Source organism: Tauraco erythrolophus, chromosome 13, assembly GCF_009769465.1.
Source record: "Tauraco erythrolophus isolate bTauEry1 chromosome 13, bTauEry1.pri, whole genome shotgun sequence".
NCBI classification, from domain to species: domain Eukaryota; kingdom Metazoa; phylum Chordata; class Aves; order Musophagiformes; family Musophagidae; genus Tauraco; species Tauraco erythrolophus.
Genome location: NC_141477.1, coordinates 10114961 through 10140556, shown reverse-complemented (window position 1 = coordinate 10140556; position 25596 = coordinate 10114961). Strand labels below are relative to the sequence as shown.

General features: G+C 37.3%; 1 protein-coding gene across 1 annotated transcript in view; it reads right to left on the bottom strand.

Moving 5' to 3' along the window:
* Window positions 1-1033: 1033 nt before the first annotated feature.
* Window positions 1034-25596, bottom strand: part of LRCH2 (leucine rich repeats and calponin homology domain containing 2) — a 61943-nt gene continuing 37380 nt past the window's right edge. Inside the window, exons 12-22 of the mRNA XM_086619398.1 lie at window positions 24782-24859; window positions 21238-21306; window positions 18685-18733; window positions 17409-17525; window positions 13181-13225; window positions 12679-12729; window positions 11540-11597; window positions 9530-9642; window positions 8258-8395; window positions 7919-7996; window positions 1034-6079 (exon numbers count right to left, since the gene is read on the bottom strand). Of these exons, the coding sequence (XP_086475524.1) occupies window positions 5960-6079; window positions 7919-7996; window positions 8258-8395; window positions 9530-9642; window positions 11540-11597; window positions 12679-12729; window positions 13181-13225; window positions 17409-17525; window positions 18685-18733; window positions 21238-21306; window positions 24782-24859 (916 nt within the window). The 3' untranslated portion in view covers window positions 1034-5959. The remainder of the gene's footprint in view (window positions 6080-7918; window positions 7997-8257; window positions 8396-9529; window positions 9643-11539; window positions 11598-12678; window positions 12730-13180; window positions 13226-17408; window positions 17526-18684; window positions 18734-21237; window positions 21307-24781; window positions 24860-25596) is intronic.

The window sequence follows — 25596 nt, the reverse complement described above, 5'->3', positions numbered from 1 at the left end:
GAAAGCTCCATGTCCTTAAGGATCCATCTCTCTCACTATGAAGTAGCTACAAACCACCTGTTTCTTTCTCTATGTGATAGTTTGATGTGTGGGGGGGTGTTCTGGTGGCAGGGGAGGGGATTTGCTCCCTGTGCCACCAGATCTGAGTCCCATCCCCCCCGGGGGGTGGGGGGGTGGTGAGCCAAATTGGCACCTCTGCGAATTGCCCTATTTAAGTTGGGACAAAGGGGCGGGAAAGGTCTTTTCTTTTGCTCAGGAGCGAGGAGAGAGCAGGAGGGCGCTGCCCTCGCTCCCGGCCGGGCGGCTGCCCGGGCCGGCGCCATGTGCTCAAGATGGCGCCGGGGGAGCCGCATGGGGGGCTCGGGAAGCACCTCGCTCCCGGGGTGCCCACCGGGCCGAGCTCCTCTAGAAGAGAAAACAACCACAACGACCGGGTCAGTCAAGATGGAGCAGGAGGAGGTGTGCTGGAGCTGAGGTTTCCCTTGCAGTCGGTGTGAAGATGGCAGGCGGCCCCCCTGCAGCCAGGGTGTACTCGGCGGAGCAGAGACCCATTCGTGGCCCGTGGAGAAACCCACGTCGGGGAAGAGATGCCTGAGCCCAGGAGAGGTCGTGGGGCAGGGGATGCGTGACCAGGTACTGTTGATAATGGGGCATGGAATGCACGACGAGGTCGTGGAGGCATCTGGAGTCCGTGGGACGACCCACGCCGACGCGAGTGGCAGCAGCTCCCTAAGGGGCCGAGACTGGTAAAGCCCGAACTGGTGCGATCCATGGGGAAGGATTGCAATCCTGCGGGCGGGACTTACGGTGGAAGAGTTTGGGGACTTATTCGTGTGTAGGGGATCCACCGAAGCAAGGGAAAAATGGTGTAAAGACTCCTCCTCCTTTAAGAAAGGAGCGGCAGTGAACAACATGGATGAACTGACCTGCACTCCCCATTCCCTGTCCCCCTGTGCCGCCGGGGGGGGAGGTTGAGCCAGGAACGAAAGGAAATAGGGGGCGGGGAGGTGTTGTTTTAAGATCTGGCCTTGTTTTCTCTTTCTACTCTCAAGTAACCGGTTCCGTTCCCTTATGTCTCCTGTTAAGTAACTGTTAATAAATTGTTTTGTTTTATGAAGAAAGCCTGAGTCATGTTTTGCCCAGGACCATGGTTGGTGGGTGCTCCCTCTCGGTTCTTGTCTCGACCCTCAGTCCAAAAACCACGACACTACTAAATCTAAAGCCTTTCATTGTGAAATGATTCAAAATGAAATCAACTCAGAGCACCCTCTCCTTGGACGACCATACTTTGCCTTTCCCATTCCTGGTCTTAATGACTTTTTTTTTTTTTAATTTCAAAGACCCACCTGTAAAAACAGGAAATATTTCACCAGTTTTACGTGTGTTGGATTGGTATTTTTGTTTTTCAAGTAGACGTCACAGTTTAATATCATGTACCTCTTGAACCACTTACATTAGCCTGACTCAAGTGAGGAAAAACGGAAATTTGATTTACCCATACAAAGTCATGTCCTATCTGCAGAAAGTGCTAAAAACTCCCACAAGTTGCCTTCAGTTGAATTCACACGCTTTACTCAGGCAGACTGCACCTGTACTATACACAAATGCTTGTATGAAAGGCAGCTGTTAAGAAATCAGCAGAAGGAAGAAGTGCCAGACCTTTGTCCTTCTCTTCAATACTGAGAAGACATATGGAAATTTGGTTTTAGTGAAAACAGATGCCTTTTCATTTTTTGTTTGAATTTGGCTATAGATTTTTGTCGAAATCTGAGAATACTGCTGCTAAGCGATATTTGAAGTGAAGTTTTTAGTGCAGTAAATAACTGGTGGTAGCCCTCACCTGCAATTTTACTGAGGTGACACCCCTTCCCATTGTATGAAAGCTATGCTTCAGAGTAATTTTTCCTACCATCTTATTACTGCATAAGGCATACCAGAAAATTTACATTAAATAAATGAATCAGTGAAATATTTTACGGCTTCCTTTAAGTTACCTGAGATCACTATTTTTAGTCAAGAATTTGACACTAAAGCTTTGCTAGTGTCAAACAAGTTTAAGTCATGTTCGCTATGGTCTCCAGCTCAGGTTCTCCATAAAGGAAAAAGGTGAAATCTTTACTGAAGTCAAGAGCAAAACTTGCATTGACTGAAGTGAAGCTAGAATTTTACCCAGAAATTCTTATGATTCATGACATAGTTATTTATTGTTTCAAATGGATTCTTCCATATTTTATGATTTTTTTAATTTTGGAAGGCCTCCTGGTTATAGATGGTTTCATAGTTTTCTACATTCCCAGCAGTGCCCCAGCTAGCACACTGCATTAGCAGTATTACATCACAGATGTGAAGCATTTTTGAGATACTGTGTGGGAAGTCACCGTAGTTTACAACAATAATTTTAACGCCATTGCGTTGAGATCGCACAACATCTGGGACATTATTGCTAAAACGAAAGACCATTCATGTGCGACATAGCGCATCCCATTTTTTCCAATACAGAAAAAATACAGCCCTGTCACTATGCTGATTTGCTCTGTAATTTACAGTTCATACATTATTGCAGTAACTTTGTACAGCATTCACAATAACAAAAGGACCCTAGTTAACTCTTAAATTTATAACGAAAACTTAATGCAGTTTCCTAAAGCTTTTAATGTTGACTTTTCTTCATGTCCAAAGTAAAAACTGAGCGACTACAATAGGAATTGGGCAGGTCTCTGGTTTTAACCATCCTATTAGCTGTACCAAGTATTAAGCCTAAACAAAACCGGAAAAGAGTATCTTCAAACAATCTAAACATTGGGAGCAGTGATTCTGAAATCACAGCAGTTTACCAATACCACTGGAGCAATTTCTTTAAAAAAAAAGTAAACAGGAAGAAGGAAGGTGGCATGCAGTAATGAACAATGTGAAGTTACCAGATCTGTGAAGGAACAAAAATAAATATGAAGATGCTGGGAATCAGATGGAAAGGGAGAAAAGGGATAGTAGGCAATCCTTGTACAAGGAAGACAGCAACAATTTCCTCAGACTGCTTTAAAACTTAAACTTAAAATTCAAAACATTTTTAGCATGGTTTCTGCAGTGGCTCCTACAAAAAAAAAAAAAAAATTGATGGGAACAGCCAATTTTAGCAAGGCTTTAGATTATTATTATTTGTAAAAGCAGCTAAAGAAAGATGAGAAAAGATTCATCCAGGCAAAGTGGACCTTTTCTCAGATTGCTCCTACGGGTACTTGAAGGTCTTTGCAATGCTGAAAAGGAAGTCCTGGAATAACCAGGATTATCCATCGCTATAAGCATGAAAAGAAGGCCATAATAATTTCCAATGAATGGCAAAGCAAGACTGTTTCTAGGAAGTTTGTGGGGAAGAAATCCAGAGTACTAAAAAAAAAAATAAATACATGATATTTTAGAAGTTTTCAACTTCAGAGATACAGTTTAAAATGACTACATTAATTTCATATCCAGTTTTCAAGTTACTAAGGAAATAAGATAAGCTTAAAAAAAATCCAATAAGTATCTGACATGCTACATCAAGGAAATTCTTGATGTTTATACCATGATAAAACTTTATAAATTCAGTTCTAGTAGAGAAAAAAGTTACTTTAAGATCAGAAAACACATTTAAATATGACAATGAAATACTCACGTAGATCAGTTTAAGCGAGACAACTGGGAGTGACACACTTAGCAATTCTATGGCTAACACAAACAAAACTTTGCTGTTGTTGTCAAATACTACAGCAAGGAACTGAAAGACAGTAAGTTATTCTTTTTGAATGGGTGTGTTCTTCAAATTAAGCAAACTGCTTGCTGTCTGCCATGTGAATTACATTACTTTTTCATTTTAGTCTTAGCAAGACTTTTCAGATACCGCCTTTAATGAAAAATAGAGATTGAAGTTGTTAGTGATGGCTATTATGTGAAAGATTTAAAAACAACTAGAGAGGTTTGAAATATCATATTTCAAAGGTCAAAACAATTCGGTTTCCTTAAACAAGTATTTATGTAACCTAAGATTTATATCCAGAACTTTGCAAATCAAGTTTTACATCAGCTTCTCCATGAGTTGTATTTTGAGAAAACACAATATAAATAATAGTGGTTTTTAACTATTACACATGAATCAGTTTGTTTCAATGGATTTAGAAGTAATGTATCTTTTTTTTTAAAAAAGAAAAAAATCTTGTAATCAGAAAAAGGTTACTTTTTCCTTTCTGCTATCGATTTTAAGGACTATAGTAAATGAAGTAAGGAGTTAAGTGATACTCCTCCCTCCTTCTTTTATGAATTGTATTACATGGGTCTTGATCAATTGAAAAGAACAGAATCAAATCTTGTTACATGCTTGCCAAACATGTCCCTCAAAGCTAACTTAGCCTGAAATAGAAAATCTGTGACAGTCAGAACTTTTTTTAAATTGAGCTACGTATTCATGAAGAACAAACTAATACAAACAGATTTATGACTAAAATTATGAAATTATTCGCAACTTGTTTGCAGAAGAACTCAACTGTGTGTGGTTTAAGAATGTTCTCAAAACACAGAGAATTTGTGCAGAAGCAAACAAATACATAAACTCAGAAGTTTCAAAAAACCACCACGGTGGAAATTTTTCTTTTTCACATTTATCCAGAAAAGTCTAGTGTCTCAGCACAGTGACATCTGTACAAACTGATTTGTATGGTACACCACACTTGTGTAAATTACACAATATATCCCATAAACACTAAAAAGATAAACACTAATATTTCTCAACTAAATTATGGATATACCTGTTGTAAAAATGTAATGTGAGATCAGGAGCAATATTACACAAAATCCTGAAAGTCACAGAATAAACCTGAGATTTTGGCAGTTTTATCAAAATGTCCTAAATAACTCTGTATGCATCACTAGTCCTCATGTCTTACTCACCATGTATATATTTTTGTCCCAAACAAAGAAGAGTAGACAACTTTTTTTTTGTTCAACGATACGTTAAACCCAAAGTGATTAGGTATTATCAAATTAAATATCATAAATAAAAAGTATTTACAGTATTTGCTAATTATTAGACAACAAAATAACCAAGTTGTGCAACAAACTTAAAACACCAACATCAAAAATGTGAAGTATTACTTAAATCTTCACATACTGATTTTACAAAAAACTATTAAAATATTTTAAAATTTCCATTTTATCTATTTCAAACAAAGAAATTTCAAAAATGTTTAAGACTATTAAGAGTCATCAATTACACAGGCACTTCACATGTAAACAATCTACAGTACAACTGAAAAAAATATTTGGCACCAACCTAGAAGACTGGGAAAAAAAAAAAAAAAATCAATAAAAGGTGTCCTTTTCCCATTGTATACTGTTCTATGTAATCACCATACACTCAGACTAAATACTGGCAATGTTAGAAGTGTGTAAGTTACAATCAGGAGTGCAAAAAATAAAGAACGCAAATACTGAGCTTTCTGAGAGAGTGAAAGCAGATGACAAGTGGTCAGTCACTCGCATTTTTACCATCACACCATCGCTACGTTTTTCTTACCTTTAAATCAAATTATTGACTTGAGAGATTAAAGTGAGGAGGGGCGTGCTTTGTACTTCCAAAATAATTCAAACAACATTTTCAATGTAGAAAAAGAAATCCAGCATTTAACTGTAACACTGTGCCATTTAACAATGGCAGCTTTTAACTTAAATTAACTGGAAAGAGAACCTGATGCTACCACAATCTCTTTGTGCATCCAATTACAAAAGAAAAAAAGAATAATTATGTTCTTTTAGCTGTCAGCTGACTCCATGGTTTTCATGTACAACTCCAAAGTAAGGCTCTCTACAGCATCTGGACAGATACTAGTTTTTGATGGCTTGGATGTTCCCATGTAGGAAGCTGAACTGCCTCACAGCAATCCAGATCAACAGATCATACAGCAAGTTGTCTAGCTTCCAAGAAGTCATATCACATGGAGGAAAGCTGAGATACTTTCAACGCTGGCAATTCAAGCAGAGCTTGAACTGTGAGGCCAACCTTCACCAGACCCCTTTCCTCCAAAATGTGATGAGGCAAGCAAAGTCTCTCCTGCAAAATAAAGGGGACGCATATCAAGCTTCATTCGTTTCTTCCCCAAGGCAGGGAAAAAACACATTCTCTCTGAAGTCACACATACATCGCTTTAAGACACTTGCACAGAAAATGTGTTTGGCCATAAATTTTACACATGGTTCCTACAGTTACAGAATGGCCAGAAACTAATTATATCTAAGATCTGTTTGAAGTGTTAAACTATGACAACACCAGAAGATACATAAAAGACTGTGTCTGGGTTTCAGCTGAGACAGTTAGTTCTTTCAGCAGCCAGAAGAGCTCTGTGTTTTGGTTTTTAGTCTGGGATTCACTATGAGAAGAACGTTGACAGTGCACTGATGGTTACAGTCGGCACTGAGACCTCAAGGACTTTTTAGCTGCCGTGTTCTTGCCAGTGTGCAGGAGCACAACAGGATAGGGGGAGCATGGCAGGATAAAGAACCCACAACTGCCCTTATGATTTGTACTTAGACTTAGGATTGAGGGCTAAACTGGCCAATGGAGCATTCCATATCATGCAGCGCCACGTCCAGTATAAAAATGAGGGCTGACCCGAAAGGAGAGCTTTTGCTCTTCCAAGGGCTCTCACTCTCAGAGTACTATCTCTCTCTCTCTCTTCAGGGCTCTTGCTGATCCAGGATTGCTGTGTCAGGACTTATCTGTTTCGGGATCGTTAGTCCAGGCCGGGCTTTGGTCACCAGATGGTGAGCAATTACACTGTGCATCACTTGTCTGTATACATTATCATTATACATATATATATATTCATATATTATTATTGTAATTAATTGTTCTTATCTCAACCCATGGGTCTCTTTCCCTTTTCTCCTTTAATTTGCTTCCTCATCCTCCCGGGGTGAGGGAGGGTTAGTGAGCAGCTGTGTGGCATTTAGTTGCCGGCCCAGCCAAAACCACGACAGACTGCTAATTTCATGAAGCCAAAAACTGTTCATTATCATAAGCAGAGCAAGAAAAACAGGCTGATGCCCACTGTTGGCTCAGTGGCCTACTTCTCCCTTCCCTTCTTTTGCAGGCTTATTAACAATTTTTCCCTTGTGTGAAGTGCTGATAGACTGGGTCCTCAGTAATGAGTCATTCCCAAGGAAAATCATTTTTCAGTTTCCAAATTCAGCACAAATTAGGCAATTTTCCCAACTGGTATTACATGTAATTCAGGAGGTAAATCTTAGCATCTCTAATTTCTCAATGGCCTGTGGCTCCACGCTAGATAGAAGCTGTGGCAGAGCAGTAACCCAGGCTTCTAAATCTATAAACTAATTTTCTTGTTCCACTAAAAAGGGTTGAGGGAGTTTTTTGTCTCTTGTAACATGCAGGAAATTATTTCTCTTTAGGTTTTTTCCCCTCATACAGGGAAATAAGAGGATGAACTTGGGCAACAGAAGTATGAATAACGGGCTGCAATTACAGCCATGCTAAAAAAGACAGCTGATCAGTTAGATCACATATTTCTGTAATTGCAAGATTTTTCCTAGGCAGACACTGAAATTCATGCCAAAATGACTTGCTAAACCCAAGACTTTCAAGTATTACAACATTATGCTCTTGCATCAGTTTTTTTGTTTAGATGATAATTTATTTTACAAGGAGGTCATTATTACTATTACTGTAAGGACCTGACTAGAAACCCATTAAGTATCTTCGAGTTCATGCCACAGGCCAGAAATGAGACTTCCTTTCATATCTTCAAGTTTCCTGGTCAGTGTTATAATCACTATTGCTCTCTGAATTAAGCCGCTAAAAAAAAACCAACTTCAGTATTTGCTGACATTTTCCATGGTTATTAATAATACATTAATAAAGCAATTAGCATACCTGTGGAACGCCCAATTTTTTACAAGCATCAAGAAAGTTTTCCACATTTCTTCGGCACTTTGCCATGCTGAGTTTAGGCTGTAAAGACAGGATGTTAGGTCTTCATCATACATTTGTGAAAGATTGTATGTTTCTGATACAAGTTCAGTAACAGTTGCTAAAACACAAAACAAATTCTATGAAGACTCTGTATACGAAAATAGCTCATGAGCCTCGTTTAGTGCTTCTTGCAGAAAAACTGAAGTGAGGAACGTAGCCTATTAATACGGTAAACATGATTCATGATGTTTTAGTATTGTTTTCACACAAGATGCAGCAGAAGCGAGATCAGTGACTTACCACTGCTGGCGATGGAACATGAATGCTGGCAACAGAACGCGGCCTTATGTGATTGGCTAAATGGCAAAGAACTACTCCATCCATCAATGCTGCTCCGATGTCGTCTGGCAAAATTACCTTTAACCTTGACTCAAGATTCTATTGAAAAGTCCGTAAGTTACTTTCAACATTAGCTAATGTTTAATTTTAAATCCAGGCTATTTCAAAGCATTCAAGTTGAAAGAGACATTTTAATACTAATTGAAGTAAACAGTCAACTCACACTTTACTGAGTACAAATATCCTTTTCTCTATTATTAACCTTAAATTCCCTTTGCTTGCTTCTTGTGTTTTTTTTTTTTTTTAACTCTCAACTACATTGAGAAAGACATCCAGCCAAACTACCATGATACATTGCTCTCAAAGCCACACGATGAACCAACTACTCATAATAGAAAAGCACAGAATTTAAGGACAGAAACATTAGGCTGAATATCTCATTAACTGCTAGTGTGCAAAATTTGTGGGTTGAAGTCATACAAAATTTTACTAGGAGAAGGAGGAAAAAAAAGTTAAAAAAAAGAGAACACAACCACTTTAGGCATGGCTATTTCACTCATGCAGATGACAGTTAAATAGCTGAGGAAAGGGTGGCCAAGAAGTGCCCAAACTTGTGTGGCAAAACAGAGAATCGAAGCGAGGAATGTTTTTTCCCCCTCCAGCAACAAGACTTCACTGCTCAGGAAGTGAATCAGATAACAGAGAACAGCCTTCATAGAAGTCACATCCCAAATTAGTACTGCCCTGGAAAGCACAGCTGCTAAGATTTACAGTTAACTACAACTGCTAAATATCTTGAGAACAGAACTACTCAGAAAACAACTTACTGGAAGTCTGAAATTTACATCCCTTGTAGCAACTTCCTACACTCAAAAAGCATTTGGCTATTCATGAGACTATGACCATCTTTCTTCAAATCTCAGGTCAAACACCAGCAAACAGAAGCAGATTTACTCTCTCCCTGCAAAAATCTAAAGCCTCAGAAACGGAAAAAAAAATTCATTTTGTTTCATTTTTCAGCTAAAAAAACACATTTAGTTCCTGGTTAGTATTTCGGTTGGACCAAAAATAGTACCAGTGTAGTCTGTTACATGAAATTCCTTAGGAAGAAACATCACCACAGGGATGCCCTTGTACAACTGTACAATTTGCAGGCCTTTATTATAAAGGTTTAAATTGTGGCACAGAGCAAACTAAAGGCACTGCACCCATATAGTAAATAATGATACATACATTGCGAAGTTGTCTTATTTGTTCCCTTTCTTCCCTTAAATGTTCCATTTTCCTCCTCATTGTAAATCCAGGATCCACTGCACCATAGTCCTGGCGAGATGCACGGCTGAAAGCTATTAAACATTAGTGAAGATAATTTTCAGAATTCAATTAAAAACCCGCAATGACTAAATACCTACCAGCACGGACAAAAATGGGAAAAAGCTGCAGAACCTTTCAGAACAAATACATTTAAGTATACTGATGCAAAAGATACTCTCTATGAAACTTATCTTTCAAATAAAATACACAGATCACCTTAGTTAAGTGCAAATAGATAACTAGAAAATATAGGTCAAATTTGACTTCAATATTCAAATGTATGTTAGAGACATACAACTCCATTTGCACTTTCCAAGCGTATCTTGCAATGTAGCTCTGAAAGTATTTTCCTTGTGTTTTACTTTTAATCAAGCATAAAGCCTTCATTATGGAGACTAAAAAAAGGAACAGAACTTCCTGATATAACTTACAACGAAAGACTTAAAATATACACACACACATATGGGTATGTGTTAGGTGTGCATATGCAGAGACACAGTGATTACTCATTAAAGAACTAATTGAAAAATATGAAATGTCTCATTTAAAAGTTCAGAGTTCTTTAAAAAGGAGGTGTGTTAAATAATTACATTCACTTTACTGTTCTTCATTGTCAGAAAGCCTTTAAATGACACCACTATTATTTTATAGAACACTGGTAAATAAAAACTCTTCTGTAGCAATACCACTGTATTCTTAAGAATTCTATCCCATGCTTTTGAGAAAAAAAGAAATAGAAAAAAAATCAATACTTACACCTTTAGAACTTTCTACACTGTTTCTAATAGTTTAGATTTTAGCAAGAGATCTAATAATCAAAAATAACAGAAATTTTACGGATACTCTTGAAATCACTGCTTTGATTTTGTTAATCATGAGAGTATGTAGATTGTACACACAAAAATAGAAATACATCATGCGTGTGTGTAAAGCCACAAAGATTTTGGCTTATAACTAACAAACAAAATGCTGTTCACTTTCTTAGAACTGAGTGAAAAGGGTGCTGTTTTACAGCCCTGAGCTAGCAGCGGCTCCTAGGAAGCCCACTACAGCACTGAGAAAAGATGGGCTGAAGAGTCCTAACAAGCCTGCTTCCTCCTATCAAGTCTGCACCTTCCTGCACCCAAGGATATAGATAACTCAGAAGCCTCTGAATTATCACAGCCAGGCATGTCCTGGTACATGCAACTAACTTCACTGTGCCTTCTCTGGCACAGAAGTTTCATGCAACTGCTTACAAATCTCAAGTGACTTCAGGTCCCTGAAGAAGCCACTTGCATGACCTCAGCCAGACACACTCTACTACTCAGGGCTCCCAGGCTAGTATTAAGGAGGTCAAGCTTTGCTACTGTGAACACTGAACGAAACTGAACTGAAGAGTTTAGATTCTTTCTTAATGAATTTGCACAAAGACTGTTCCCCTAAAACAGAGAACAGTGGTATTAACTGCAAAAAAGAATTGCACAGTGGCTCTTCTAAACTAGGTTTTACACGGTTGACATCCAATATTCACATAGACACTTGCAAACAAAAGAATACTGTAATTGAAAAAAAAAATTTCTACCTAGAGTTCAGAGGACTGAAAGTCTGCTTTAGACAAAACAACTTTCTTATGAGGGTATGGCAGAGCCTTGGAAGAGTCAAGGTGCAACAAAGCACTAAGCCATACAACTCCTGGCAAAGCTCTTCTCAAAGCACCCCTTCACAGGACAATTTACAGAAATCTGCTTCTCTTGAAATCCTCCTGACTCAGCAGCTCTCTATGTCTTTCCCAATACTATGCTTGTGATAAGCACACCGAGTGGATTGCTGCACTGTGGTGTCTCTTCATATTCACTCCAGTTCATGCATCTGCTATCCTTACCATCTATCCCAGCCCAGGAAATAAACACCTGTTCTACCATGCTATGTTAGAGAACAGCAGCTTACCTGACCTTGGTTTGAGACCAAATGGGCCATGAGTATTACTGTCTGTCCTTTCATAATCCTGTTAAAAGAGATAAAGTCAATTTCCTTCCATTCATTAAAAGAATTAACTTTTGTTCTCATCAAGATAGTGTTTTAATTATTCTTGCCTAAGAAAAGTAAGTCCTTCTCCTTAACTGTTACACTCTTTTGAAGGGGACGGTATAAAACAAATGGAATGAAAGTAACCTCGCTACATGTAGATAAAAACATCTTACTGAGGAAGAAAAACAGCACCAGATTAACAAAAATCTACTCTAAACCATTTCAAACTACTGCAACCATTCTGTGAACAGAGTTCTAAGCCAGCTGTAAGCAAACGCAAATATCCTCCCAATGCTTAGCATCAAAATACTTCTTAAGAAATGTTTACTTTCAATTATGAATATCAGTTTTTTTTCATTTCACCATCTAAAAAGAGATATGCCCTCAGTAATTGGGTATGTACATGAGATATCCTTATTTCAACTCATTTCACTGTATTTGGGAAACGTTCTCATTCTGCTCCCTCAAGTTCCTTATTGACAGGAGGTGGAAATGTTAATAATCTTTGGTATGCTTTATTCAGAACTCAATAGTGTAGTGCAGCCACTGTGAGACTATGTGGACATTCCTTAAAAAGGAAAGCAACCCGTGAACGAAGCTGCAACGCTGCACTACAAAGGCAACAGCCACAACTGTAAAGGATTAAACTCTAAGAAGCCCCAGCACCTCTGAGTTCCCTGTGATATATAAAAATATTAAACTGAAAGTTTTGCTTAAAATCCTCTGGATGGTTAGTGCATAGGGGACACCTACAAAATATGGTAAATTTGATTTCTATTTTGTTAGCTATTTTCATTAGCAAAGATAACTGAGACAAAGTAATACACCTTTCTACACACCAGTCAAAAAACAATTCTAGGAGAGATCACATAGCTGCAAAGGTAAAACAAGTTGTAATATCTGCCTCCAGACTCTATCTAATTTTTATTATGATGAAGTATTTCTAATTGCAGTTTCAAAGGAAACTAACAGCCTTGTATCTGCATGGAAAACCTGGTGACAAGTAATGCACACAAAGAAATGTTTGTTGAATGAAAAACAAAACCACAAACTTGTACCTCAGACGACACAGGAGACTGTGGGGACACATTAGTATTATCACTGTCTTGCTAAAAAGAAATCAAAGAGATGAAATTACAAAAATGGAAATTATGATTTAACAAGAAACATGAAATTATGAAATACACATTACATGAGACGTGCAACGTTTGCCAAGTATGTGACAAACTGGCAGCAACTAAATTTAAAAACGTGTAAGTCAAGGAAACACTGTTCACTATTTAGGTCGAATATTACTTTCACATTTCCTCTGCTTGACAGGTGAATTAACTTTCCTAATACCTGTATAAATGTCCTACTTTTCCCCGTACACAATCTTGAGTACTTTTTGCAAATAAAGGAGTGTAATACTTCTTTCTGCCATGGCTTTGGAACACAAAGTTTGCTTGCATTGACTCTAGCCAACGTTCTCCTATTCTTTGACTGCAGCTTGTAGGTGTTCATAATAGACAAATGAATAAAACGTTTTCTTAAATATTTTGCACAATTACTATTTCTCACCTCATCATTTTCGTTTCCACTTGAACTCTTTCTGGAAGACTTATACTGCAAAACATACATAATTATTACTTTAAAAATGGAAGTACGGTTTTCATTTGAACTAAATGGTTTGATAACACATAGATGTTACTTATTACTGGTGAAGCTGCCAAGAAAAATAACATGTCACAAAATCAAAGGAGCAAAACAGAAATAAACCAGAAAGAGAACGTCTAGTTTCTAGGCTAGTCAAGATCTTCATTATATTGATGAGAGGATAAGAGCATTTTAAAACTAAACACTTTTCTAATGCGAACCCTGCCTACGACAGTTGATCCAAATGAAAAGATCTGAACAACTGCTAGTCTGAAGCATTATTTGTTTGGAAAAAAACATGCAATCTGTGAAAGCTACTTCTACAATATGTTTTGTTATGTAACTTTAAGATTGCTTACACTTCAAGAGATTGACTTGACATTGTGAAATTTAAATTAAAATAAAAATCAGTATTTTCTTTACAACTTCAAAGCCTGATCACATCCTTTTATCTATTTAAGACCAACACTTATTCCATAGTTCTGTCTCATTTGTTGTGCACTGCCCTCATCACTATCCCACTTCCTGATTATCCTGAAAGTGTAGGAAGTGAAGGAGGGATTGAAGGAAGACATTTACAAAAGCAGTATTTAAGAAAATAAGTGTATTCCATGGTCTGCACAGCAAATGTACAAAAAACACATGCTGCTAGAATTAAAAAGATCCATCACTACAAAACTCTTAAGTGCGTTGTATGTATATGGCTGGCCTGCCCATCTTTATGATATAACACATGACAAGCTAAATTCAGAGACTATCTCTGGGAACTGGAAGGATGGCTCTCCTCCAAAGATCTGACTTTTAAGGGTACGTACGACATTTAGTTAGAAGAATTTCTTAAAAAGCAAGAAAAACCTGACTTGCAACTACATTCTTTTAATATTAATAAACACGAAAACTTACGTAGCTCCATTATAGAAAGTTGTATTTATTAGTTACGCAGAGAAGATGGTTGCTGTCTTCAAAGTTATAACTGAGTACTGTTGGACTGTAAAATTAAACAGCTTTCTAGAGCTGAATTTGCGTTCAGCATGTAGTTCAAAAGCTGTTGATGTTGACAACAATTGTGAACAGTATCCCTCTTGAAAAAACACATCTAGGACAAGCCTAGCCTTTGTTAGCCATCCTACTGCTGCTCATTTGCTGTGCAAATTCACATGCCTTTTGAAGAGTGAGTGAATGAAGTGTCAGCTATTGGTTTGTGGCTTTCTTTTGCTCTGGATTTTTGAGTGGGTTTGTTTTTTTATTTATTTGGAGGGGCTCTGGGGGGTTATGGATTTTTTTGTTTTAGCTGTTCTGTGATGGGTTTTTTTAAACTATGCACAGAGTACAGCTAGTTCTGGGGTCAAATAGAGACCTGTTACATACACCTATGACTGGTCATTTCTCTTATGTTTGCAGTACAAGGCAATATATTACTTTGGCAGCTAAGGTAAAGCCTAATTTTCTATGCCCTGCAGACCTCCACTGCTGACTTCTGTTTATACAAACTTTTGGTCAGTTCTGTGTTCATGTTTTTCCACCATAATTAACCATATCAAAGCTAGCACATAGTAAGTCTTTTCCATTGTGGATACACTAACAAGAAATTCAGCTCGGATGTAGCTAAGACCCAAAACAACTACAAACTATTTCATAAAAAAAAACCACAAACAGTATTTTGGTTGAGAAAGTCATCTTCAATGGTAAGATTCTTTTTGTGTATTAAATGCAACAAAGATTTCAGGTACCAGTGACAATTCAGTGCAATACCACAATAAAAGTTTGATTCTCAGGGGCATTTTCCTACCCTTCTGCTGCACAGTACAATTGCACAATAAAAATATATAATAAGTATAATAAAGATAGTCTATAAATACTTCTGGATGCTGATCGAAGTAAGTGTTTGCTGTTGTAGCGATGCCCATTGCAGTAATTTGGCATGTATTCTTTAGATATTAATGTTTGGCAGGACACATATGATTATTCAATGAGCTTTTTTGCCAAGAAAACATGGACACAATATGAATGTCTCAGAACAGCAGTGGTACCACCCCCGCCACGCCCCCCAGTTTACCATGGAAGACAGACTTTGTTTCACTTGCTTACTGCCTTGTTTTTGCAAATAAACTATTAGGGATACGGTACTTCGCTACTAGTACAGCCTGCTAAATTCACTTTTGAGACACGTCCATAGCTGTATGCAATGTGATTTCAGGTATCTGCTTCCATCACAGAGCTCAAAAGTGAAATCTCTATTAGCATTTAAAGGCATTCTTTAAAGTTCTGAGGAATCACTAATGGAGGTCTTCTGTATTGATAGCACAGCTGTTACAGCTGTTTAATGACTAAAATGACTGAATTTCGTTTTACTTAGAAGTTTCTCCCCTTCCCCTCAAAGGCTGTAGGGCAAAATTAATTTAGGGATGAAAACTCTGGAAAGAGATCAGTAGAATTCAAACTAGGATACAACTCCATAAACTCTTCAGGAAAAAAATAATAATAGCTTCTATAATGACAAGAATGTAGCTTAGCTGTATGGTACGCTCTGTTTTTCCTAGAATTTAATTTGAAGTTCCCTAGCACTTCATAAAGCTGTTTGAAGGCAAAGACCCAAGAAACTAATTTCTTCAGCGACAAATTTAATTTTAACTCAATCTAGCATTGGTCAGAATTCCCCTATTTTTCTGCCATATCCCCAAACGAATTTTATTTAATGCTGCTGTAACTTCATATCGGTTTTGCAATAAGCAGACACTGACATCTGGTGACGAACTGTGCACACTACAACAGCAAAGACAATTTCCTCTCTAAAACGCAAACCAACATGCTGAGAATCAAAATGTGTAAATCATTCTTATAACCATGCCGCACAGAAAGGTAATGTATATTTTTCTTGCACTAAAAAAAAAAAAAATACATCCCTCAAAATGGATGGAGAAGGACCAACAACTGAAGATTAGTTTCTGGCTTTACCAGAAGACAATTGTAAACTACAATGGGATGAAGTGCACCCTCGGCAAGTTTGCTGACAACACCAAGCTGTGTGGTGCAGCTTATACACTGGAGGGAAGGGATGCCATCCAGAGGGACCTGGAGAGGGTTGAGAAGTGGGCCTGTGAGATCCTCATGAAGTTCAAGAACGCCAAGTCCTTCACATGGGTCAGGGCAATCCCAAGCACAAGTACAGGATGGGTGAAGAATGGATTGACAGCAGCCCTGGAGAAAGGGCTGGGAGTAAGTTGGGAGATGGAGACTTGGGAGTGCTGGTGGATGAGAAGCTCACCATGAGCCGGCAATGTGCGCTGGCAGCCCAGAAAGCCAATCATGTCCTGGGCTACATCCAAAGTAGCGTGGCCAGCAGGTCGAGGGAGGGGAGCCCCTCTGCTCTGCTCTCATGAGACCCCACCTGGAGTACTGTGTTCTGCTCTGGGGCCCCAAACATAAGGACATGGACCTAATGAAGCAGGTCCAGAGGAGGGCCACAGAGATGATCTGATGGCACCTCTCCTATGGAGACAGGCTGAGAGAGATGGGGTTGTTCAGCCTGGAGAAGAGAAGGCTCCAGGGAGACCTTCTAGCAGCCTTCCAGTACTCAAAGTGGGCCTACAAGAAACCTGGAGAGAAACTTTTTAGAAGGACGTGTAGCAGCAATAGGACAAGGAGCAATGGCTTTAAACTAAAAGAGGGGAGATTTAGATTGGATATAAGGAAGAAATTCTTCCCTCTGAGGGTGGTGAGGCACTGGAAGAGGTTGCCCAGAGAAGTTGTTGATGCCCCATCCCTGGGAGTGTTCAAGGCCAGGTTGGATGAGGCTTTGAGCAATCTGATCCAGGGGAAGGTGTCCCTGCCAACAGCAGAGGGGTTGGAACTAGATGATCTTCAAGGTCCCTTCCAGCCTGAACCATTCTACGATTCTATTTTCTTTTATTTAAAGGATAAACAGGTCGATTTTTTCCTCTTTATTTTCCTGCATTCTTACATTACTCTACATACATACATATGTATTAACTTGGAACTGAATCAAATAAAAAAATTACAGTTTACACACAAAATTAAAAGCATGAACAACCTTTGAGGTTTTCCCATCTTTATCTTTACTTAGTTACAAAGTTTCTTCTACTCTTTTTTTTTTTTTTTAAAGTGTCACCCACCCACATTCCTCCCTCATTACCTTGAAATACTCTTTTCTAATTTGTTTACTTCTCCTTCTTTCTTCATTCTGCCAAATCACTGGCTGTGTTTCTGGCCAATGCTGCTCATCCATTGAATCCTTCTGGTTTTCCAGTGGCTACAAGGTTCAGAAATATTTTTACGTAAAAGGTAAATACACCCCGTGTGCATTAGCATAAATTATCATCAGCTACAATTACTAATTGTTGCTTGTCTCATAATCTAGCTTTATGAAATGAAAGTGTTATCAATCTTAATGGTGACTCTGGTAGAAATCACTTATTTCCTTTCAAATCCTAAAATAGATTTTATAGAAGGAAAAGAATCTATGAAATAATTCTTAAGAAAATAATATCCTTTTCTGCATTGACGCTAATTTTTGCAGGTATGTTAGGAAGCTACCTAAGGCTGCCATAAATAATGTCAAAAAAAAACCAGTTAGAAGTGTGGTTAGCCATTAGTTCGTCAATCTGAATACTCATTACACAGGAAAAGGATGCCTACAACAAGATAATTCAAGCACTTGTCTGCTGTTCCTATCTAAAAGATTATACACATCAACAAGCTGTAAAATAAGTCTCTCTTTCAAAGTATTCTATTATGGAATGTATTCTGAAGAGAGAGCTGAAGTTGATTATTCTTCAAATAACAATGAATATGTATGAATGTGTTTATTTTATGAAAACTGAAAGCAGACAATCTGAAGGGACCATTTCATAATAAGGCTAAAACTACATTTCCAACTATTTCTTCATATTAGAATATCAGGCCATTTAAAGCAATTGTAAATACCTGATGAATTAGAGTCTAAAATAATAAAAAAGTACTAACTATGGTTTCACTGCAATTTTATTGTATCATGCCAGCTTCTCAATGAGGTATGGGGAATGGAAGGCCTATACAATTCAAACCATTTAGAAATTTAAATAAAAAGAACATTATGGTGAGACAATAAAATCTGTATGTAAAGAAATACTAAAAGCCAGTAAGTAAACTTATGTCTCATTAGTCTCAAGACCTTAAAGCTAGCACCATATGCTCTTAAAAGAAAAGGCCTCCGTTACATACAAGTCGAATTATCTTGAAGCATAAGTTCTTCAAAGGTTTTATATTTTCCACCACAATTACATACACACAATAACTATGTGTGTAAGCAACCATATGAATGTATAAAAGTTTTCTGTCAGAAAAACAAAACCAAAAACCAAAAACCAAAACAGGACAAACAAACAAATCACTCAAATATGAAGCCACCACATTTACATTTGAATATTTACCTGCCAGCTGTAGGGAGACACTGGGGAATTCACTTCATCTATTGAGACACTAAAAATTAAGATGACAAGCATTATGAAATTTACTACTTTGTGTACTTTAAAACATCAACAAAGTGAACACTATTAAAAAGCAGCTTCTCTGCAGCACTATAGTGTTTTTTGGCTACCTGTACAAGGATGTCACAATGTAGCTAAAAAGTATGACCGTTTGGCTAAGATCTCAAATCATATTTCACTCTTCTTCACCATACACTGACAGTTGGGACTTCCACACTACAGTACTTCATTCATATAAAGCTTTTTCTTAAGCATGCTGATCTTTAGAGATTACTAATGCACCTTCATTGCTTTGTTTCTCAAAGCGACCAACGAAACATTTTGTTCAAAGCTGACAAAAAAAATCTCATCTTCAACTTCTGCAAGACTCACATGCTTCGCTTCACTGTTAGCTCTATACAATAAAGCTAAGCTTATATTAACAGGGAAGGGAAAAACATTTTAGCATGGGACAGTGAAACTGAAAAACCTCAAAAAATACACTCTGGAACATGGACTGTCTGAGATTATTGGAAGTTCTCAGGGAAAGAAAAGTTTAGATTTGGTGTCACTTCAAATTTTTCTTTTTAAATCTTTCTGTGAAACTCGCGTCTGTTGTCTTACTAGCAACCATTTCATTCACATCTGACCGCTGGCTTAGCAGCTGTGCAGTATACCAAAATGCTAACATCTGGGGACTGAATTCGAGAAGGACATAAAACCACGGGCAATCATAATGAATCCTACAGCAAAAGCAACTAGGCACTTAGCTTCTGCTACTTTGCATTCCTTTTCCTTCCTTTTTGTTTCTGTTTGCTGCCAATCAATACTGCCTTTTTAAAGCTGTCAGCATGGAAAACTTGTCTGAGTCATGTCCAACAACTTGATAAGCAATCCAGCTGAGAATTGCAGGAACTGCTGCAATAAACAACTGAGTCTTGCTGTTGATACGAACGTATCTATTAACCATGACATGTTCTATAAGTATAAATTCTTCAGCGATATGACAGTCTTTCTACTCTCTTTGTACATTCCTTACGCAGCGTGTGATTTGTGTTCCTACGTATCAGTGCAATAAAACAACAAATAGCCTGCAACATCTACCCTATCTTGTGTGCACATCTCAAAATTAAGGGGTGGGTAGGGTTTTTTTGAGGCCGTTCTTTGTTCTGTTTTAAAGTCTTATTTGTTGCATTAACAAAAGAAGGAAAGGTAAATTTAACCTTTCCTGGATTACCCTATAAAACAGAAGGCCTAACACAGCTTTGCACTACAATAGGTGACAGCATCCCAAAGAACAGAAACTGTACGGGAAGTAACCAAGGACTGGAAAGTTCCAAATGCAAATAAGCAATAGCTGCAGCATGGTTCATATGAGCACAGGACATGTGCACAATCAGCCCTTTAAAGCCGCAGATACCAAGGAGAGAGAAGATAGTCCAAACAGGATGTATATCCCATTGAAATACCTACACGGTGTCTCTTTTCTGTTCAAGTAAACGCTTTCCGGATGCGTACCTGAACTGCAGAGAACCCCAGAGAGCTGTTACCACCCACAGCACTCTCTAGCAACAGCAGTTCTGGCTTTTGTCTCCCAGACTCACAGTCACACTACAGTCTGGATACAATCAGATACAGATTCTTTTGAAAGTACAGATGTTAGAAGACTGGCTCAGGCTGGCAAAAAATTACAAAAGCCACTATTTGAATGGAGTTCTCATTAGGAGGCTGCCAGTCAGCTCTCCTCCTTTAGCTTAAAAATTAAAATAGAATATCTGTTGATCAAACTGATTAAAAGAACTGATCTAGGATTCCTTAAGTGAGGGCTGAAAACTTCCTAAGTTCTCTCTCACCCGTATGGTCACAACTGGGAAGCTGTGATTTCCCAACTTCCTGAAGACAAGGCTCTGGGTATTTTTGGTTTTGGGTTGTTTTTTGTGGGTTGTTGTTTGTTTTTTTTGCTAGTGTTTTGTGTTTGTTTTGTTTTGTTTTGTTTTTTAATTCACAGAAAGAGCATAAGAATACAGCTATTGCAGAAAATGGATTCCTCACTGACACATCCTCCCCAAAATGAAAGGTGTTGCTGGGAGTTCAGCCTGCAAAACTTTTCCAACAGCTCTTAAGAGCACAAAAGGACTGCCAGGGAAGAAAATTTAGAGGCCTAAGCACAGCTACAGTGTCATTTTATGTAACACAGGATCTAACACATCTGCACAGGACTATTACCTCTCAGAGACACAACCTTCTGGACTGAAACTGGATGTCTAAAACACCACTGAATGCCTAACTTTAGGCACCTGAATTGCTGCCATAATCAGACCCACAAATTAGTTTCTGGATGTCATCAACTTTCCTAACGGCTCAGAAGGAAGCTCAAGAACAGTGTATTGTGCAGCTTCTATTTCATCTTGAGCTAAAAAACAGTATGACAGAAGATGGCAGTAGCGACACAAAATAAATAGCAAAATTAAATTAATAAAATATTGAAAGCTGCAATACATTTAAGTATATCAATACCATTTTTCAGATTCCATTGGCTGCTTTGGCCTGTTCCTTGTGCTTACTGAAACTGAATGATTAAGAAGCCTAGAAAGAAAAAAATACATATTTATTCAACAGCTTTGTAGTTAAAACTTTTCCTTAGAATACGTTACTTTCACTTCACAACACTTCCTGTAAGTAAAGTTTTGAACATTAAGGTGACGTTTTCCATAAAATTAGAATATGAATATTCATATACATACACATATGAAATCCAAGCCCAATCCTGTTTCCATTTAAATCAACAATATTGTTTCCAGCTCTTGAAATATTTCAAGTTCTGAATTTCACATAAGACTTGATGACAATTCAAACCAAAATGAAGTCTCTTATTTTTCTCCCTACATACATACTATTTCAACTGATTTCACACCTGTGTAAAGTTATGCTGCCCTCAACACAAAAGTTCCCTCTGTTCACTAAAATTAGAAGACAGAAGATAGTCAACCTAAAGCAGACAAGAAATAATACACAATAATACTCAATACAAGATTGAGTGCAAGAAGTCAGTCAGTAGAAGCAGGTAAGAAGGTAGCTGAGTAAGAAACACTGCAAGTGCAAAGGAAATGGACAGAAAAAGAAGAGGTGAGAAATGGAGAAACACTGGCTAAGAACTAAATGAAAAGTCTAATGCAGAAATGAAGCAATGGAAACAGGAAACGGTCAACAGTCAGAAAAGCCTAAACTTAGAGAGATTCAGAAATGTTTTGTCTTCTGGAACAAACTCATATCACACATGTGCACACACAGCAAGAAGATACGAGCTATTATAGATGTTTAAAGTGTTAAAAATAACAAAACCAGTAACACTGAAAATTTTCAATTAAGCGTCATGTTGAAAAGTGACTAGAATGATTAATTATGAATCCTTGGAAGCAGTGACATCACACTGACACTGACTTCACGTGCAGAACTGAGATTAAAGTATATTTACGCTGAATTATATAGAGAACTAGAATGTATGAAGAACTAGAAAGAATTAGAACACCACCAACTATTCCATGGAAGTAAAACAGTAGGCACCTTTCTATATTTCATTATCATTATATAGGGCAGTACAGTCATTAACTTTAAATGGTTGATGATTTTCAGACTTCTGTGATTATTGCGATTACAAATGAGATTAACAAGCTCAAAGTTGTTTAAATCTCTCACTGTGTGAACCTCAATTTAATGGGATTACGAGAAGTTAAGCCTGTAAACCAACACAGCCTGCAGCATTCACAAGCTGCAGCACCTGCTCCCTAGATTGTCTTCAGAAATATAATTTTCAATGTGCATTCCAGAATTAAATTATACTATAGGCTGAGAAAAGTGTTACAAAAAAAAATAATATTCAGAGCACAGGTTATTAAACCATAATATAAACATGCTATTTTAAAGCAATTTTTAGAGAGAATTCTCATTTAAATTAGTCTCTTGTCTTCAACTGAAAACAATGACAAATTCAGAGGGACTTCGTGGCAAGATGTGACCATTACAATAGAATGAGCTTTAAAAAATAAACATGAATTTGAGCCATCTAAATAGTTTAATGCAACACTTGGACCAAAAATGACACTACCAGTGTAAATTCAATGACTGTATGTAACACAGGCAATTTTTTTATACTAATTACATGAAACGTACGGAAAAACTATTCAAGCTAATTCAAACATATATTTTCAGCTACGCTGTTTCTATGAAACATATAAACAAAACAAACACAATCATTTTTTAAACTTTCTGTTTAAAAATTGAAGATTAAAGGGGAAGGAACAGCAAGTTCAGTATCTGTCAGGTTAGCGATTACTACTGCCGTCAGAGAAATCTCAATTTCCTGTGGAATATGGAACTCAAAAGTTCTTAGTTAAAGAAAATGGTGAAGAAAATTAATCTGAATTTACTAAATTGCAGACTAAGGAATTAATGGCAAAATAATTTGTTCAGCTGAAGAAAAAAAAAAAAAACATCACTGTAGCCATCTAAGAACTGTCTTCCAGGAAACACTAAGTATGCAAAATGAAAGTACAAGCAGCTTATACCCAGAAGTCAAGGTCTTTTAAGTGTGGTGTTAATGGTGCAAAGATTCCAGCAACTGTTTCTATTCATACTACAACTCATTAAGTCCAAACATTTTTTTTTTGTTAGACAGATCAATTATCAGGCCAATGACTTACTGATGGTCATAACAATCACTAAATAAGAACTTGCGTAAGACACCTGTATTAGTACTTTCCTATTTACAATTCCTACTAATGACATAAATTCCACTGCTACAGAGGTAGCATACAAATTATTAATTTGAAAGTTCTAAAGCTCACACAAACTTTGAAATGTAAATTACACAACAGCACATACACAATGACACACATTTATAGATATTAAACTCAAAAAACAGCATTGTGACTCTTTTTTGCTTCATAGCATGCAAGCATAACATCTAATTCAAACTGCTGACCAGACAGGAGAGAAAGGCGATGGCAAGACCAATTATGATACTGGAAAATATTTTCTAAAGTTTGAGAATTTAAAAAGTGGAATCTCTTCTCAGTCACTTACATTTTCATATTTTGAGCAAACCTAACATCATGATTAAGGGACACAAACGAAGTGAATAATAGTAATGCTATTTTAAGGTTAAGTATCTTCAAGTTTAAACTAGCAAGCACCACCTAGAATCTATAAAGTGTATAAGACACTGGAAATCTTTTACAGTGACACCAAAAAAAAGATGGATTTTAAACTCATTCAGGAGCAGCCTACTGTCTTCACATACGGCTCTGCTTTGTGATCATAAGCTGTGCTCACAGTGATTTAGTCAGTTTTAGGAAGTCACTGCTGTCAGGTAAGAACTCACACTTAACTTTGATGCAAGCTGAAACAGGCCCCTTTGGTACTAATGAAGATTAAATACTTAAGCCACCCTCCTTTCTTTTGAAACAGACTAGGAGTATCTAGAGTACGTTACAGAGTTTCAATTGATAAAGTAACAAAGTCTGAAATGACTGGATTCATCACCTCCATGTCTGCGCACAGGCTACACAGCCCATTACGGATTTCTTCCTACCTGTGAGGTTTGTGTATCTGCAAATGCTTCCCTCGTGGTTGTCAAGTGCAAAACAAAGTGTCACTGATCATGCTAATTTGAAAAAGATCACTTTAAAAACAAGATACCCTTAACAGAAAAAAAAAACTTTTGCCTGAGGTTCTATACTTGAAGTACTATACATTTGTACAGTACTACTTACTTCTGTATAGTGGTACAAAAACCTGAAGAGAAAGCCTGCCAAAGGTACAGGAAATTATGCTTCTAGGTTTGGACTCATTTAAATATGCTTTGGAGAGTTGCCTAATAAAATATTTTCCTTAAATAGTACTTCACCTTCAAGAACAGTGCATTGCAATCTGGTTTTGATAACAAAATATCTTAGGCTAACTTAGCCAATCCTTTGTTCTGTTTCTGTTCAAGAAGTGGCCAAAACTTTCTTTTGTCCACATTTTAACTCTGGAAATCTGAAGCTCTACAAACACTTTGTACCTTGATGCACGTCCTGCTGCCCTTGTCCTCTGGAAGAGCTTTTCACTGAATGAAGTTCTATAGCTTAATGGCCTTCGTCTGTATTCATATTTCATGTACACCAAAGCCAAAGACGGAAGAAGAAAGCAGGACAGGTTGATGGGAAAGGACAGGGAAGTTATTAGCACAGCAAGCAAAAAGAAAAGAGACTGCATAATATTTAAAAACACCACACTGAACGAACAAAAATACAACTAGTAAGAAATTTTTTTGTGATGCTCATTTTTCTGAGGATTCTATTTACTCAGATTGAACTTATTTTCCACAAATAAACTATTCACTAAACTTCTAAATATTATTCTTATTGCTTTTTATGGCAAGAAATTATAAACTCACAAAACTATGGATTCAAAATCAGGGCTAAATTTTATATCAGAGGTGATTTTGCCCCCATGTACTTAAAGACACATAAGCAAGCTTTAAAATATAAATGCTAAACTAAGAAGTAAAAGTTAACAATTAATAAGATTGCATATGTCTGAACAATTCAAGAGCAAAGCAGAACCATTAGCAAGATCGCTGCATCAAGATACAACAACATACGAGTAAAATTTAAGTTGCAGTACATCAGAAGAGGGGCGGCTTGGTATTTCAAACGATTAGAAAAGTAGGAAGTATTAAAGCTAATCAAACAAGACCCACATGCAATAGAAATAACTATCATATAAAAATCTAAAATAAGAAAAACATATTTATTCTTTCTTTATTAATAAATTGATATGAGAAAATTAGCATTCTTAGGGTTTTTTGCAATACTTTTGGTATTAGGATGTATT